Consider the following 17,769-nt stretch of genomic DNA (forward strand, 5'->3'; position numbering starts at 1 on the left):
GGGAGTCATCCTCAAAAGTGCTGGAGCAGCTTAGCCGGGTGAGAGAACGGTGACAGGACCGTGCCGCCTGCGCGGAGGTCAGCAGGTCTGGCGCGCGCTCAAAAGACGCCCATCAGATGCCGAGGGTGAAAAGGGGAAAAACTCAGGAGCCGCAAGCTCGCTCCCCGGACCGCCACCGCCACTCGCCCCTGCCAGGGGCAGCCTTCAGCTTCGCCGATGCTGTCACTCCCGGCGAAGCCGCCCGCGGCCCTGCGCCTGGCCCCACGCCATCCCCCGGCTCACCTTCGCAATGCTGCTCAGGTAGTAGCAGGCGTAAGCGACGCTGAAACCCAGGATCAGGGATAAGCCTACTCCCGAACCGAAGAAACCAACCCGGACTTGATGCTCCAGGTAGAGGGAAAGCTCCCGGGAGAGCATCCGTAGGTCCATGGCTAAGCGCTGCATGGCGCGGGGACCTCAGCGCGCCGGTCCTTCGGCGGTAGCCAGCCAGCCAGCGAGAGAATGAGCCAGAGCGGGCGCGGCGCCGCCAAGGACCCTAGACCAGAGCGTCTCCTGCCGGGCAGAGCGCGGCTTCCGCCAACGGGCGCGGTCCCGCGGCCCCTGGAGGCGTAGCCCGGCCCGCCGGACGCCGCCGGCTCCGCCCCGGCTTCCCCCGGGCCGCCCCTACCGCCAGCCACTCTGGAACCTTCCAGACTCGCGGTTCCGAGCCCGGCTACCGCGAGGCGTAAGGGGGTCTCTCCGTCATATTTCAAGCAGCCTTAGTGAACCCCTAGAGTCGGGAGAGAGCGGGCGCTACTTCGGAGAAGGAGATGGGCCCGGCAGCTTGCGTTCAGGTGACCTTGAACGGTTCCGCAAGGCTAAGCGGCTGGGTTAATCCTTATAGTAAACTAGCAGGTTTAGGGTGCCCAGGAAGTGCACTTGGTAGTTAAAGATTTGAGGAGTTAATGTCAAAGGTATGTTAGGAGGATGTACTACTAAGTGAAAAACCCCGACATCCCCCAGGAAGTTGTGTTGCCCTCGAGGATTATCAAAAGAGAAAAACGAGTCTATAAACATTCAACAGTGAGGACATTCATACTTGGCTTTGAATCTCTCTGAATCCTTTAAGTAGCTGAGTATGACTTAAATGAGAAGTGGTTCCCCAAAATAAATGAGATCAAGAATAGAAACTGGGATTCAAAATTTTTGTGGTTCATTAATGCTTTGAATTTATGGACATAATGGAAATTCAGTTACCTAATGTAGGGACAAGAAACCTAGGCTTATTTATGGAACCATGACTAAAGCCAGGAGATACTCACAGGCATCTAAAAAGATTAGAAGATTTAACACTCTCTTATGAGTTACTTCCACCAAAAGGTACCAAGGGTGGCAAGGCTCAAATAAGCAAAAGGAAAAAGGCAAGAGCCTTAAAGACCATGCCGAATTTCACAGGATTGTAAATTAATGATATAAATTAGTGACAGGGAAATGGAATGGGCCAGAGTGAGCAATTTATTTTATTTGGCCATAGCCAAATGGTTTCCAGTATCCAGAATAACTATTTTCACTGAGTCTGTTTTTTTTTTTTTTAATCTGTAATTTCTGCTTTAGAGTTGTTAAGATGACTAAATGAAATAATGTATGCTAGCCTCCCCTTGAATGTATCTTTCACTGGCTTTTATACTTGAGTAGACCCAGAAACTCAAATGGCATTTGGTGGTTGCCATCCTTGACAATTTACATGCAGAATTCTTTGCAATGCCAGCACCTGCTTTCTGTCCTGGCCACAGAGATGCATGTGTATTTCTTTTTTATTTTTTCTTTTGAGGGCTGCTCCTGCAGCATATGGAAGTTCCCAGTCTAGAGGTTGAATTGAAGCTGCATCTGTGACCTACACCACACCACAATTTGAGGCAATGCTGGATTGTTAATCCACTGAGCCAGGCCAGGGATTGAACCCATATCCTCATGGATACTAGTTGATTCTTAACCCACTGAGCCACAGTGGAAACTCCACATTTTGATATTTTTACTTCAAACTTAGTCAAAATGAAATATACACATATCAGGAGTTCCTATTGTGGCTTGGCAGGTGAAGAACCTGACTGATATCCACGGGGATGCCAATTTCATTAAAATTCTCTGTATCTTAAAAAAAAAAAAGAAAAAAAAAAGATGAGTTTCTGGTCCATAGCCCAGTCTGTACAGATTTATTGCTATAATCCTTAAAGCTTCCTTAGAAGTTAATTTGTGTTCATTAGATTCAGAGTATGGCAGCCAAGTAGTATCCATAATAGGGAGATAAATTAGCCTGCTTCCTCCAAGGTAACTGGAGTCACTTGGGAATACCTTCCTATGGAGAGGACTAATTTAGACTATAACTCAACTGGAGGAACATAAAGTTGATGCTTCTTCTTCCTGCTTTCCAAAGGGGAAAGCCAAAGACATATTTTGTGTAAGACAGAATGATATATAGACAGAAAGAAAAAGACAAGCTATCATATAGGTTCCAACTGAAATGGTTGAGATAAAAATTACCTTAATAGAACGTCTATATAATTATCCTTCAGGCAAAGATGCAACTTCTGATCTTACGTAGCTGGGAAGAGAAATATTTTTGGCCACTATGATATCTGTGAAAACACCCTATTCTGTTAATTCCTAAATAGCTTGTTTACAAGCAAATGTACCCATAGTAGGCAAGTGTGGAGTGGTCATGTGAAACACTGCAAGGATCAGTGCTAAAATCAGTTCTTAAGCAAGGCAACTCATTAAAGTTAAAAAAAAAAAAAAAGGAAAAGAGAATAGTATGTTCTTATGGTCTTAGCTGAATACCTCCAAACTTACCTCAAGTATACACTCACGCTTGTATGACTGATGGGATATGGTCTTTGAGGAGGTAGGAGGAGGGGAAAATGATACCAAACACAGGTGAAGGCAAGGCGCTTTCCTCCTTCATCAAAGATCACAACCTCTGGAGTTCTCGTCGTGGCTCAGTGGTTAACGAATCTGACTAGGAACCATGAGGTTGCGGGTTCGATCCCTGGCCTCGCTCAGTGGGTTAAGGATCCAACGTTGCTGTGAGCTGTGGTGTAGGTCGCAGACGAGGCACGGATCCCATGTTGCTGTGGCTGTGGTGAAGGCCGGCGGCTACAGCTTCAATTCGACCCCTAGCCTGGGAGCCTCCATATGCCGCAGGTGCGGCCCTAAAAAGACCAAAAAAAAAAAAAGATCACAGCCTCTGGCAGACAGAATTCTAAAATGTCCTCCTCTCAAGTTTCTTCCCCCCCGATGTTCAGGTTTACCTTGGAGATACTGTGTTTGGTTCCAGATCACTGCAATCAAGCGAGTATCACAGTAAAGTGAGTCACACGAATTTTTTTTTGTTTACCAGTGCATGTAAAAGTTGTGTTTCCACTATACTGTAGTCTATGAAGTGTATAATAGCATTATGTCTTAAAAAATTACAAATCTTTTTTTCTTTTTTTTTCAGGGCCACACCTGCAGCATATGGAAGTTCCCATGCCAGGGGTCAATTTGGAACTGCAGCTGCTGGCCAAGTCTGCGACCTATACCACAGCTCATGGCAACACTGGATCCTGAACCCACTGAGCAAGGCAAAGGATCAAATCCACATCTTCATGGATACTAGTTGATTTTTTACTGCTGAGCCACAACGGGAATTCCAAAATTTACAAATCTTAATTGAAAAATACTTTAGTGCCAAAAAAGTTTATTTTTTATTTAAAAAATTTTTAAAAATTTTTGTCCTTTTGTCTTTTGAAGGCCGCACTCAGGGTATATGGAGGTTCCCAGGCTAGGGGTCTAATCAGAGCTGTAGCCACCGGCCTACACCAGAGCCACAGCAACGCAGGATCCGAGCCGTGTCTGCGACCTACACCACAGCTCACGACAATGCTGCATCTTTAACCCTTGAGCGAGGCCAGAGATTGAACCTGCAGCCTCATGGATCCTAGTCAGATTTGTTTCCGCTGAGCCAAGAACTCCTGTTGCTAAAAAAGTTAACCGTCGCCTGGGAGTTCCCATTGTGGTGCAGCAGAAATGAATCTGACTAGTATCCATGAGGATGCAAGTTTGATCCCAGGACTCATTCAGTCAGTTAAGGATCAAGCTTTACTGTGAGCTGTGGTGTAGGTCGAAGACACAGCTCCAATTTGACCCCAGCCTGCGAACTTCCATGTACTGCGAGTGCGACCCTAAAAAACCAAAACAACAACAAAAAAAAAAAAAAAGGTTAACCATCACCTGACAAAGTGGGGTTGTCACAAACCTCCAGTGTGTAAGAGCACAGAATCTGCCAACGGCAGTGAAATATTCGCCTGTACACACCCTTGCAAAATCCACTTTCCCTGAGTATGGGTGGGATGTGTAGATATGAAGGATGTCATTTCTGTTTTCATGTTACATTATATGGCAAAGGTGAAGTGATTTGTAGATGTAGTCAAGGTCTGCAATCTGTGAGTTAATCAAAGAGGAGGTTATCCTGGTTGGACTGACCTAATCAGATGAGCCCGCAGGGGTCAGGCATGGGAGAGGTCAGAGATTCTTTCTTCTCCTGGCCTTTAAGAAGCATGCCTCCATAAAAGCTGCAAGAAACTGAATTCTCGGAATAACCACACTTACTTGGAAGAGGATCCTGAACCTTAGACCATTGAGTGGAATGTCAGCAGTAAGTTTTACATAAATGCCCTTTATCATGGGGAAGAAATTCCCTTCTAGTTTGTTGTGGGTTTTCTGCATGAAAAGGTGTTGGATATTTTCAAATGCTTTTTCTGCATTAAATGAGATGATCATGTGGTTTTTTTCTCCCCTTCATCCTTGTAATGTGGTATAATTTTTTTTTGGTTTTTAGGGCTGCACCTGTGGTATATTGCAGTTCCTGGGCTAGGGGTCTGCAGCTGGGCTAGGGAGCTGCAGCTGGCCTACCCCACAGCCATGACAACAGCAGATCTGAGCCACGTTGTCGGTGACCTAGGCTGCAGCTTGAGGCAATGCTGGCTCTTTAACCCACTAAGCCAGGCCAGAGATTGAAGCTGCATCCTCACAGAGATCCTTAACTTTCAGAGCCACATCGGGAATTCCATGGTATAGTTATTATACGTTGAACCACTCTTTCATTCTGGGATAAATCCCTCTTGGTCATGATGAATACTCTTCTTACTGAGCTGCTGGGTTAGATTTGCTACTACTTTTTGGAATATTTTTTTTTTCTTTTTTTGTCTTTTGTTGTTGTTGTTATTGTTGCTATTTCTTGGGCCACTCCTGCGGCATATGGAGGTTCCCAGACTAGGGGTTGAATCGGAGCTGTAGCCACCAGCCTACGCCAGAGCCACAGCAATGCGGGATCCGAGCCGCGTCTGCAACCTACACCACAGCTCACGGCACCGCCGGATCGTTAACCCACTGAGCAAGGGCAGGGACCGAACCCGCAACCTCATGGTTCCTAGTCGTATTCGTTAACCACTGCACCAAGAGGGGAACTCCTGGAATATTTTTTTAATCTATAGTCATAAGGGATATTGGTCTCTAGTTTCCCTTTTTTGTGTTGGTTTCGTCTGGCTTTGGTATCAAGGTAATAGTGTGTCATAGAATGAGTTAGTAAATGCTTTGTTTTTTATTTTTCAGAAGCGTTTAAGAAGCATTGGTGTTAATTCTCTTTTAAATGTTTGGTGGAGTTCACCCATGAAGCCCTCTGGCCTTAGGCTTTATTTGCGGGAGTATCTGCGGGGGAGGGGTAGGAGGTAGTGGGAAGGTTTTTGATTTCTGATTGAATCTTTTTACTTACTATAGGTCTGTTCTATTTCTTGAGTCAGTTTTGGTAGTATGTATTTTTCTAGGAGTTTGTCCATTTCATTTAGATTATCTAATTCGTTGGCACACAGATGTTCATATTTTTTCCATTTTTTAAAGCATTATTGAAATATAGTTGATTTACAATGTTGTGATAACTTCTGCTATTGTGATAATTTCTGGTGTACAGCAAGGTGATTAAGTTGTACATGTACACACATTCATTCTCTTTCAGATTCTTTTCCCACATAGATTATCACAGAATATTGGGTAAAGTTTTCTGCACAGGTCCCCAATGGCCACTCATTTCATATACCTCAGTGTGCATGTGCCAGTCCCAAACCCCCAGTCCACCCCTCCCCCCAACCTGTCCTCTTTCATAACCATAGTTTGTTTTCAAAGTTTGTGAGTCTGTTTCTGTCCTGCAAATAAGCTCTTCTGTATCTTATTTTTAGGTTCCACATATAAGTGATATCACATGATGGCTTTCCGATTCAGTCTTTTTACTTGCTATAGGTCTGTTCAAATTTCTCTATACATTTTTTTTTTTTCCTTTTTAGGGCTGCACCTGAGGCATATAGAGGTTCCCAGCTAGAGGTCAAATTGGAGCTGCAGCTGCTGGCTTACACCACAGCCACACCAATGCCAGATCCGAGCTGCATCTGCAATCTGCACCACAGCTCACGGCAATGCCGGATCCTTAACCCACTGAGCGAGGACAGGAATCAAATCTGTGTCCTCATGGATGCCAGTCAGATTCGTTTCTGCTGAGCCACGAAAGGAAATCCTGCAATCAGATTCTTAACCCACCGGGCCACAGTAGGAAATCCTATATTATAAATTTTTTCAAAATTATATGTAAATACATATTATTTATTTATTTTGTCTTTTTTTGCCTTTTCTAGGGCTGCTCCTGCAGCATATGGAGGTTCCCAGGCTAGGAGTCGAATTGGAGCTGTAGCCACCGGCCTACGCCACAGCCATGGCAAATTGGGATCCAAGCTATGTCTGGGACCTACACCACAGCTCATGGCAGTGCCAGATTCTTAACCCACTGAGCAAGGCCAGGGATCAAACCTGCAACTTCATGGTTCCTAGTCGGATTCTTAACCACTGAGCCACGATGGGAACTCCCATATTTATTTATTTTTTTATTTTTGGCCATGCCCCTAGCATTTGGAAGTGTCTAGGCTAGGTATCAAACCCACACCACTGCTATAACCAGAGCCACAGCAGTGACAATGCCAGAGCCTTAACCTGCTGAGTCACAAGTGAACTCCCATAAATACATATTTATTTATGTAGTAAATACATGCACTGTTTTGTTATATATGTATTATATATATTCTATGTATATGATCAAATCTATATAACAAAATTTGTCACTTTAACCATTTTTAAGTATAAAAGTCAATGACATTTAATTACATTTACAATGTTGTGCAATCATCACCACTTCCATTTCTTTTTTTTTTTTTTTTTTGTCTTTTTGTCTTTTGTTGTTGTTGTTGTTGTTGTTGCTATTTCTTGGGCCGCTCCTGCGGCATATGGAGGTTCCCAGGCTAGGGGTTGAATCGGAGCTGTAGCCACTGGCCTACGCCAGAGGCACAGCAACGCAGGATCCGAGCCGCGTCTGCAACCTACACCACAGCTCACGGCAACGCCGGATCGTTAACCCACTGAGCTAGGGCAGGGACCGAACCGGCAACCTCATGGTTCCTAGTCGGATTCGTTAACCACTGCGCCATGACGGGAACTCCAACCACTTCCATTTCTAAAACTTTTTCTTAGCCCCAAGAAGAAACTCTATAACCACTGAGCAATAACTCCTCAATCGTCTTTCCACCAACCCCTCTGATGACTTCTAATCTACTTGCTATCTTTACGGATTTGACTATTAAAGGTACCTCATATAAGTAGAATCTACAATATTTATCCTTCTCTCTCTGGTATAGTTCACTTATTATGATGTCTTTAAGGTTCATTCATATTGTAGCATCAGAACTTCACTTGTTTTTATGGCTAAATAATATTCCACTGTATGTATACACCACATTTTGTGTATCCATTCATCTGTTGATGAACACTTGGGTTGTTTCCTCCTTTTGGCTATTGTGAATAATATTGCAATGAACATTGTTATATAAATATTAGTTTGAGTGACTTCTTTCAACTTCTTTGGGTATATATCTAGGAATTGCTAGATCCTACTGTAATTCTTGTTTTATTTTCTTTTTATGTTGTCAGAACATACATAGATAAAATTTAACCATTTTTTTTCTTCCTTTTTTTTATGGCCACATCCATGGCATATGGAAGTTCCTGGGCCAGGGACTCAATTCAAGCCTCAGCTGCAGCAATGCCAGATCCTTTAACCCCCTGCACTGGGCCAGGGATCAAACCCATACTTCTGTAGTGACCTGAGCTGCTGCAGTTGAACTCTTAACCCACTGCCCTAATGGGGGACATCCTATTTAATTTTTTTTGCTTTTTAGGGCTGCACCTGCAGCACATGTAAGTTCCCAGTCTAGGAGTTGAATTGGAGCTAGTGCTGCTGGTTTACACCACAGCCACAGCAGCATGGGATCTGAGCTGTGTCTGCAACCTATACCACAGCTCAGGCAATGCCGGATCCCAGACCCACTAAGTGAGACCAGGGATCGAACCCGTATCTTCATGGTTACTAGTCAGATTTGTTTCTGCTGCACCACAATGGGAACTCCTTAACCATTTTTAAGTGTACACTTTAGTGGCATTAACTATGTTTGGATTGTTATGCAACCATCACCATCACCTATCTCTAGAACCCTCTCATCTTCCCATTAGAATATCCATCTCAGTGAAACGTCGTAAGTGTGGTAGAGCTTGGAGGTAGAGAAGTAACAGATAAGAGAAGATTTATACAGTTGAGCACTAGGAACGACAATGGGACTCACTGCCAATTTGCAGTTTTTTCTGCGATGGAATGTCTGAGAGCGCTCAAAGGGGTTCACGGTAACATGCAGAGCTGCTGGAATTAATGTTGAATGTCTGAACACATGCCAACAGGAGGAGAAGGATTGCTCTCTCTCTTCTTCCTGGGAAAACAAAATGAAACACACCTAAGATTTCACAAGGGTCTTGTTACATCACTCAAGTTCTCACTGGTTGGTGAATCTCATTTGCGAGGACAAACAAAAAGGTGCTATATTTTGGCTTGGAGGAGAGGGGCTGGAATAAATTCATGGGGATGATGCAAGTATGTCTCAGTTCCCAAAGACAAATGCTGTCAGGCAAGGGGTGTGTGCAGGCTGATATTGTCCCTACTTCTCAGCAGAGTGTCTTCAAGAGCCAGCCTGGCACACAGGTCACATGGCCCCTAAAATTCTTGCATTTGACAAGCTTGGCCAGAGAAATGTATGCAGTGTCCTCAGACACCAACTTCTGGCGGTTCTCAATGCTAAGCATGCTGGAATATATTACAAGGCAAATCAAGAACCATTACATGTACAAACATTGCTAACACCTTTGTCTTACGTGTGAAGAAACTGGGATCAGAGAAGTTAGGTGATTTGCTGAAGCACACAGAGCTAGTAAGTAAGCCTCAGTGGTAGTTACCAGGCTCCTGATTTCAGTGCTCATGTCGGCCTACCATATTGTTTCTCTTCAAAAATACTGGTGCTACCTAAAATGTCAGATGAGGCATTCCTGTCGTGGCTCAGTGGGTTATGAAACCGGCTAGTATCCATGAGGATAAGGGTCTGATTCTGGCCTCGCCGTGAACTGTGTTGTAGGTTGCAAACAAGGCTCAGATCTGGTGTTACTGTGGTGTTAGCTGGCAGCTGCAGCTCCAATTTGACCCCTAGCCTGGGAACTTCCATATACCACACCTGCTGCCCTAAAAAAAAAAATTAATGTCAGATGATTTCCTCTAAATCTGTTTTGGAATACAAACAATTTCAGCTTAAGCATTGTGGTATGTTCCAATGTGATCACTAATATTTATTTTCCGCAATGAATCTTGAGCATTTATTCTACTTTCTTTGGCACTGGTATCTTTTTTTTTTTTTTTTTCTTTTCAGGGCTGCACTGATGGCATGTGGAGGTTCCCAGACTAGGGGTCTAATTGGAGCTACAGCTGCTGGCCCAGACCAAAGCCAAAGCAAGGCAGGATCCGGGCCACATCTACGACCTACACCACAGCTCATGGCAATGCTGGATCCTTAACCCACTGAGCGAGGCCAGGAATTGAACCTGCAACCTCATGGTTCCTAGTGGGATTCATTTCCGATGTGCCACATGATAGGAACTCCGGCACTGGTATCCTTGCTTCTGCTGTTAGATCAGCTGCTTTGGTTAGAGCTGACATCACCTCTAATTTACGAGTCATGTGAAACCCAGACCTATCATGACCTCAGAGTTTGATTCAAAGATAGGTACGATTTCCATTTGCAGTCACTGTCTTATAAGGAGGCTTTACTGAGACTGTTAGGAGAGGGCAGGGAACCTCTTTTCCACTGGAACTTCTAGCAGTGAGGATGAATGAAGCCAAGAGCTTGAGGCCACTTGGTAACTACAAAGGAAACCAAGAAAAGGAAAGGCAGAAATGGGAACTGAAGAAAATCTGAATCCTAATCTAATAGATTTCTCCTTTCAGAGAAGCCAATTTGAACTGCATTTTCTGTCTTCTGAAGTAAAGATTCCAACTAATATAATATTGTTTTTGTTGTTTAGGAAAAAATAATTTTAGAAAGGAAGAGGATGGACGTCACTAGAGAATAAAATTTTCACTTATCAAATTATGAGTCAAGAACTTGAATTAGGATTGCTTTCAGGTTCAAGTTACAAAACAACTAAGAAGAATGATCTAAAAACATCTTCAACAAAAAGGGTATTTAGGTCTTCATAAAAAAAGAAGTCTAGAAGCAGAGAAGCAAGGAAGTACCAGGGTTAGTTAACTTGTCAGTGCAACGATACCACTGAGGACCCAGAACCCCTGCTATGGGCGTGGACTGGGAAAAAGTTTGACTCTGAGACTTAGAATGAAGGCATTTGTGTGGATTCAGACAAATCTGAAAACTTGAACCTCCATGTCCTCCTTAGATTCTCTTTCTCCATCTATTTCTCTTTCCATCTTTCTTTCTTCCAAATTTTTTCCTTTTTTAGCCATCCAGTGGTATATGGAGTTCCAAGGCCAGGGATAAGATCCGAGCCCCAGTTGTGACTTATACCACAGCTTGCAGCAATGCTGGATCCTTTAACCCACTTGGTGAGGCCACGGACCGAACCTGCATCCTCAAGGAGACTATATTGGGTTCTTTTTTTTTTTTGTCTTTTTGCTATTTCTTGGGCCGCTCCAGTGGCATATGGAGGTTTCCAGGCTAGGGGTCCAGTCGGAGCTGTAGCCACTGGCCTACACCAGAGCCACAGCAACACGGGATCCGAGCCGCGTCTGCAACCTACACCACAGCTCAGGGCAACGCCGGATCGCTAACCCACTGAGCAAGGGCAGGGACCGAACTCTCAACTTCATTGTTCCTAGTCGGATTCGTTAACCACTGCACCAAGAGGGGAACTCCTATATTGGGTTCTTAACCCACTGAGCCACAATGGGAACACCTCTTTCAACTTATATTAAAAGTTTAGGACTCATAAATAAGTTGCAAAAATAGTAGATAGTTCCTGTGTGCCCTTAGCTCAGTTTTCTTCAATGATTAGTACCTTACATAACCACAGTACTTTGTAAAATGCAGGAAACTAACATTGGTACATTATTAACTCAGATACAGACCTTATTCAGATTAGCCAGCTTTTACATGCACTTTTTTTTTGAGTGTATAGTTCTATGAAATTTTATCATGTGTGGATTAATGTAACTGACACCACCATCAGAATTCAGAACTGTTTCAACACCATAAAGAAACTCTGGAGTTCCCGTCGTGGCGCAGTGGTTAACGAATCCAACTAGGAACCATGAGGTTGCGGGTTCGGTCCCTGCCCTTGCTCAGTGGGTTAACGATCCGGCGTTGCCGTGAGCTGTGGTGTAGGTCGCAGATGCGGCTCGGATCCTGCGTTGCTGTGGCTCTGGCGTAGGCTGGCAGCTACAGCTCCGATTCGACCCCTAGCCTGGGAACCTCCATATGCTGCGGGAGCGGCCCAAGAAATAGCAAGAACAACAACAAGAAGACAAAAGACAAAAAAAAAAAAAAAAAAAAAAAAAAGAAACTCTTGTATTACACGTTTCCACCTGTTCTACCCTTGGCCACCATTGACCTCTTCTCTATAACTTTGTCATTTCAAGAATGTTATATACATGGATTTATACAGTATGTAACCCTTTGAGATCCATCTAGGTGGTTGTGTATATTTTCATTCCTTTGAGCTTTCTTTGCCAACCCAAACGCTCCTTCTCCCCATATCTGAGGAGACTAGCTTTCTTTTATTGAAGACCCTATAGTGAATTCATCTGATGTCTTTCCTTGTCTGACTTGGGAGAAGAAATATTATAAGCTCCCCCAAATTGCAAGATTTCGCAAATTTATATTGTCAGAGACCTGAGAATATATGGGGAATGGATTGTACAAGTGCCTGACAAAAAAGAATAGAATTTAACATTGGGCTGGGATGAATTTATCAATATGGGAGCACTTTCCAGAGTTTTTGGACAAATGTGTAGTTTGGTTGATGAATGTGGCTTATTTTCAGTAGGTTAAGATGCCAAAACTTCCCTAGTATAATTTTTTTTTTTTTTTGTCTTTTTGTTGTTGTTGTTGCTATTTCTTGGGCCGCTCCCGCGGCATATGGAGGTTCCCAGGCTAGGGGTTGAATCGGAGCTGTAGATACCGGCCTACGCCAGAGCCACAGCAACACGGGATCCGAGCCGCGTCTGCAACCTACACCACAGCTCATGGCAACGCCGGATCGTTAACCCACTGAGCAATGGCAGGGACCGAACCCACAACCTCATGGTTCCTAGTCGGATTCGTTAACCACTGCGCCATGACGGGAACTCCCCTAGTATAATTTCAAGGAAGGAACCTAAGAGCTTTAGAAGCAGGAAAAGTCGTCCTGAAGGAGACTCTTTTTGTTAAGACAGTGAGAAATGCATCAATTGGTGGGGGTCACTAGCCTCTTTAAAAAGCTCATTGATGGCTGCCACCTGCAGGTCAGGGCTGATGGTGGGAGATTTCACCACTGAAATAGGTTCTTTTATTTCAAGGCCAGAATCACAGAGGTCAGGTGTCAGTCCTTAACTCCCAGAGACTAAGTGAATGTAGATAATAAAATGGGCAGTGGGACCAGTGTGGCAGTCAGAATGTTTTAACTCACATAGATCTATGGCAGTGGCTATTAATCATAGTGCATTAAATAGATGAGCACCTCACTTAAGTAATTTTTTTTACATTAAATTTTTTTTTTTTTTTTTTGTCTTTTTGCCTTTTCTAGGGCCGCTCCCTCAGCATATAGAGGTTCCCAGAATAGGGGTCTAATTGGAGCCATAGATGCTGGCCGACGCTAGAGTCTCAGCAACGCAGGATCCGAGCTGCGTCTGCAACCTAAACCATAGCTCATGGCAACGCCAGATCCTTAACCCACTGAGCAAGGCCAGGGACTGAAACCCGCAAACTTATGGTTCCTAGTTGGATTTGTTAACCACTGCGCCACGTCGGGAACTCCACATTAAAAAAATTTAAGTGCAGTTGATATACAATGTTGTGCCAATTGCTGTAGTAAATTTTTTTTTCTTGTATTTTGTCTTTTTAGGGCCGAAGCTGCGGCATATGGAGGTTCCCAGGCTAGGGGTCCAATCAGAATTGTTGCTGCCAGCTTACGCCACAGCCATAGCAACAAGGGATCTGAGCTGCATCTGTGACCTACACCACAGCTCAGGGCAATGCTGGATCCTTAACCCACTGAGTGAGGCCAAGGATTGAACCCACAACCTCATGGCTCCTAGTCGGATTCATTTCCGCTGTGCCATGGCAGGAACTCATGCAGTAATTTTTGATTTATATAATCAGAAAACCTCTAGCTCTGGTAGGCAGAGACCTGAGTCACCACAGTGAAGAGCCATACTGCAGCCTTTCACCCACATATGCCAATAAAGTATCATTCATTTACAATGTGCCAATTTCTCCCATACAGCAAAAGTGACCCAGTCATACATATATATACATTTCTTTCTCATCCTCCATCACATTTTATCCCAAGAGATTAGATATAGTTTCCTGTGCTATAGTTATTATTCATTCTAAATGTAGTAGTTTGCAATAGATGCCATTTTACAAGTCCTTGAATAAAGAGGAGGTTGGGTCTTCTTGAGAGAGCCCTGTGACACAGCCAAAAATGTATCTAGAACACTCCCTTTTTTTTCCTCCCCTCAAAAAACCAGCAGCCATTTTCCAGAGTGAATGGGCACTAGGGAAAGGAAAATTTCCCTTTTAGAAATTCCTATATACTAGCAATGAGTATGCCAACCCTTATGGGCACCCAAGAAGCCACCGGAACCCACTGGTCAGAGTGGCAGCTTATGGAGGTCACATGGTAAATCCAGTTTTGGCTCCAGTACACTGTACAATGATTTCCAGAGTTAGTTCCCTAGTTCCTGAATGCACAATTGGAGCATACTTACTTGGCAAATGGAAGAACATGTATATTGGCTTCCTGATCTACGGAGTGAAACATAATAGCAAGAAAGTCCAAATGGAAGTCCTGTTAACTGCTCTTCTTCATCAAAACAATAAACCCAAAGCAAATCACCTCCCTAGGGCACCTGCAGAGATGAGTGCCATCACTGTTGAGAACAGTAACAGCCATACTTGTTTTCTTCTTTTCTTGCTGTATTAGTTTCCAAGGGCTGCTGGAAGAATGTATCATAAACTTGGTAGATTAAAACAACAGAAATTTACTCTTCTTCAGTTCTGGAGGCCAGAAATCCAAAGTCATGGTGTTGTCAGTGCCATGCTCTCTCTTTGAAGGCTTCAGGGAAGAATCTTTCCCTGCGTTTTCTGGGTTGCTGGCAATTCTTATCATTATCTCAAATCTCTACCTCTGTTGTCACATGGCCTTCTTTCCCTTGTGTCGGTGTATCCAAATCTCCTTTCCCTTCTCTTGTAGGACATTAGTCATTGGATTTAGGGCGCATTCTATTCTAGTATGACATGATCTTAATTTACTTAAATCTACAAACACTCTTTTTTCAAATAAAGTCATATTTGCAGCTATCAGAGGTTATTTTTTGGAGAACATAATTCAATGTGCAACACTTTTTTTTTTTTTTTTTGGTCTTTTGTCTTTTTAGGGCCGCAACCATGGCATATGGAGGTTCCCAGGCTAGGGGTCTAATTGGAACTGTAGCCGCTGGCCTACGCCACAGCCACAGCAACATGGGATCCGAGCCGCGTCTATGACCTACACCACAGCTCACGGCAACACCGGATCCTTAACCCACTGAGCAAGGCCAGGGATCAAACCTGCGTCCTCATGGATGCTAGTCAGATTCATTTCCGCTGAGCCATGGTGGAAACTCCTCAATGTGCAACACTTGTTATGTATAAAACCAATTATTTTCCAGATTATTTTTTATTGAGGTGTAACTGACATACACTGTATTAGTTTCAGGTGTACAACCTAGTGATTTGACATTTGTACATGTGGCAAAATGATCATCACAGTAAGTTAACAGCTGTCACTACACACAGAGGTGTTTTTCTTGTAATGAGAACTTTTAAGATCTACTCTCTTGGCAACTTTTAAATACATGATACAGTATTATTAACTATAGTCATCATGGTGTATGTTACATCCCTATGACTTATTTTATAACTGGAAATTTGTACTTTTGACCTCCTTCATCCAATTTGCCCACCCTCCAATCACTGCCTTTGGCAACGACAAATCTATAAGCCGTTTTTTTTTTTTTTAATTTCACATATAAGTGAGACCATACAGTATTTGTCGTTCCATTTAACTTATTTCATTTAGCATAATGTTCTCAAGGTCCATCCATGTTGTCACAAATAGCAAGATTTCATTCTTTTATGGTTGAATAATATACCATTGTGTGTGTATGTGATATATGTGTATTATAATTCCTTTATCCATTCTTCCTCCTATGGACTCTGCCATTTTATATGAGTGTTGGTTGTTTTTGAGACTTCTTTCTTTTTTGTCAGTCTAGCAATACATCACCTGTGGCACATGGAAATTCCAGGGCCAGAGACTGACTCTGAGCCACAGCTTTGACTTACACCACAGCTGTGGCAAGGGGAGGCAGGGCCAGGGTTCAAATCTGTGCTTCTACAGAGACCTGAGCTGCTGCAGGTGAATCATTAACCCACTATGCCACAGCAGGCACTCCTGTGGTTAACGAGAATGTAGATTACAGAGCATCTAGGAGGAACTGTGGTTGAACCGGAAATGGAATTAATATCTCCCAGATATGGATATGGTGATGAGTGGGACTTTGTGCCATCTCTTTTTGGGGAGAGGGTGAAGGTATCTTCATTTTAAGTGAAGTATTTGCATCCTGTCAAGCAGATGAATGATGTTACTCCCTTGTTTCGTGGAAGTTTAAGTATAATAGAAGGGTGAGAATGGTGCTGAGTACCCCCAGGGTAGTCTGTTCTTTTTACTTGTAGGAGACTAATGGGAGACCAGCTGATGACAGGAGAAGCCATTTTTTGCTTTCTGCTTCTGATGGAGCTTCAGGCAGCATCCGGGTTCCTACTCAAACAAGGCAGTTCCAGGGGCTGCAGTAGCAGAGTGTGCCCTCCAGTCATGGAGTTCTTTGGCAACAACAGCAGCATTCCCACACCAGCAGCTTCAAGGGCATGGTGATTGTGGGTCCTAGGTAACATTACTTTTTCTTCTCTTTTTCTAGTCCCGAGGACTAGGGTTTTCCAGGACTTTCTAATCTTTTTGCTCTTGCAGTCCTTCTCATGCTTTTGCCAACAATTAGCTGCATTCAATTCCTTCTGTTTGAATATTTATTTATTAATTTATTTTGCTTTTTAGGGCCACACCCGCGGCATATGGAAGTTCCCAGGCTAGGGGTCTAATTAGAGCTACAGCTGCTGGTCTAGGCCACAGCCACAGCAACACTGGATCCTAGCCGAGTCTGTGGCCTACACCACAGCTCACGACAACGCCGGATCCCCAACCCACTGAGCAAAGCCAGGTATTGAACCCACATCCTCATGGGTATTAGTCAGATTTGTTTCTGCTGAGCTGGGACGGGAACTCCTGTTTTAATATTTAGAATGGCTTTTTTTTTTTTGCTTTTTTATGGCTGTACCCACAGCATCTGGAAGTTCCCAAGCTAGGGGTCGAATCAGAGCTGCAGCTGTGGGCGTGCGTCACAGCCACAGCAATGCCATATCCTAGCTGCATGGGACCTACATCACAGCTCGTGGCAACGCCGGATACTTAACTCAATGAGTGAGGCCAGGGATCCTCATGGATATTAGTTGGGTTCGTTACCACTGAGTCACAACTGGAACTCTTGAGAGTGGCCTATGCTTTTTTTTTTTTTGTCTTTTTGCCTTTTTCTAGGGCCAATCCTGCGGCATGCAGAGGTTCGCAGGCTAGGGGTCCAATCGGAGCTGTAGCCACCGGCCTACACCACAGCCACAGCAACTCGGGATCCAAGCCTCGTCTGCAGCCTACACCACAGCTCACGGCAATGCCATATCCCTAACGCACTGAGCATCGAACCGGCAACCTCATGGTTCCTAGTCAGATTCGTTAACCACTGAGCCACAACGGGAACTCCTGGCCTATGCTTTTTTAACTGGACACTAGCTGATACACTTTTCTTCTTGGGCACCCAGCTAAGCTACCTTTTTCTCCTCTTTCAGTTAGATGTTGCTGAATTCTAGATGATGGAATGTGACTGCGTGGAATGCTATTTGGGGCCAAGGCTTTGAGAAGTAAGTATGCCTCCCTCTGTATTTCTTTCCCACTTTCTTAAACTAGACAATGATGACTTTAGGGGGT

General features: G+C 43.9%; 1 protein-coding gene and 1 long non-coding RNA gene across 10 annotated transcripts in view; one reads left to right on the forward strand and one right to left on the reverse strand.

Moving 5' to 3' along the window:
• ABHD3 (abhydrolase domain containing 3, phospholipase) overlaps positions 1–17,769 on the reverse strand; it is a 66,606-nt gene that overhangs the window by 45,046 nt on the left and 3,791 nt on the right. For 5 of the 9 annotated variants that reach the window (XM_021096170.2, XM_084964395.1, XM_021096171.2 and 2 more), the window contains exon 2: positions 8,730–8,870. In XM_021096170.2, the coding sequence (XP_020951829.1) occupies positions 8,730–8,870 (141 nt within the window). Of the gene's footprint in view, positions 1–282; positions 504–8,729; positions 8,871–17,769 lie in introns of those variants that run through there. The other 4 variants (XM_084964394.1, XM_005653405.4, XM_084964396.1 and 1 more) reach the window with 1 other exon arrangement.
• Positions 616–17,724, forward strand: LOC146402762 (uncharacterized). The gene is made up of 4 exons (XR_014807807.1): positions 616–833; positions 3,282–3,344; positions 16,393–16,624; positions 17,631–17,724. It is a non-coding gene; the product is annotated as an uncharacterized LOC146402762 (long non-coding RNA).

This window comes from Sus scrofa, chromosome 6 (assembly GCF_054392235.1).
Source record: "Sus scrofa isolate SSC_HxYL_T2T_F1_AM1 chromosome 6, Sscrofa_HxYL_maternal_Yorkshire_Landrace_v2.0, whole genome shotgun sequence".
Classification (NCBI taxonomy): Eukaryota; Metazoa; Chordata; class Mammalia; order Artiodactyla; family Suidae; genus Sus; species Sus scrofa.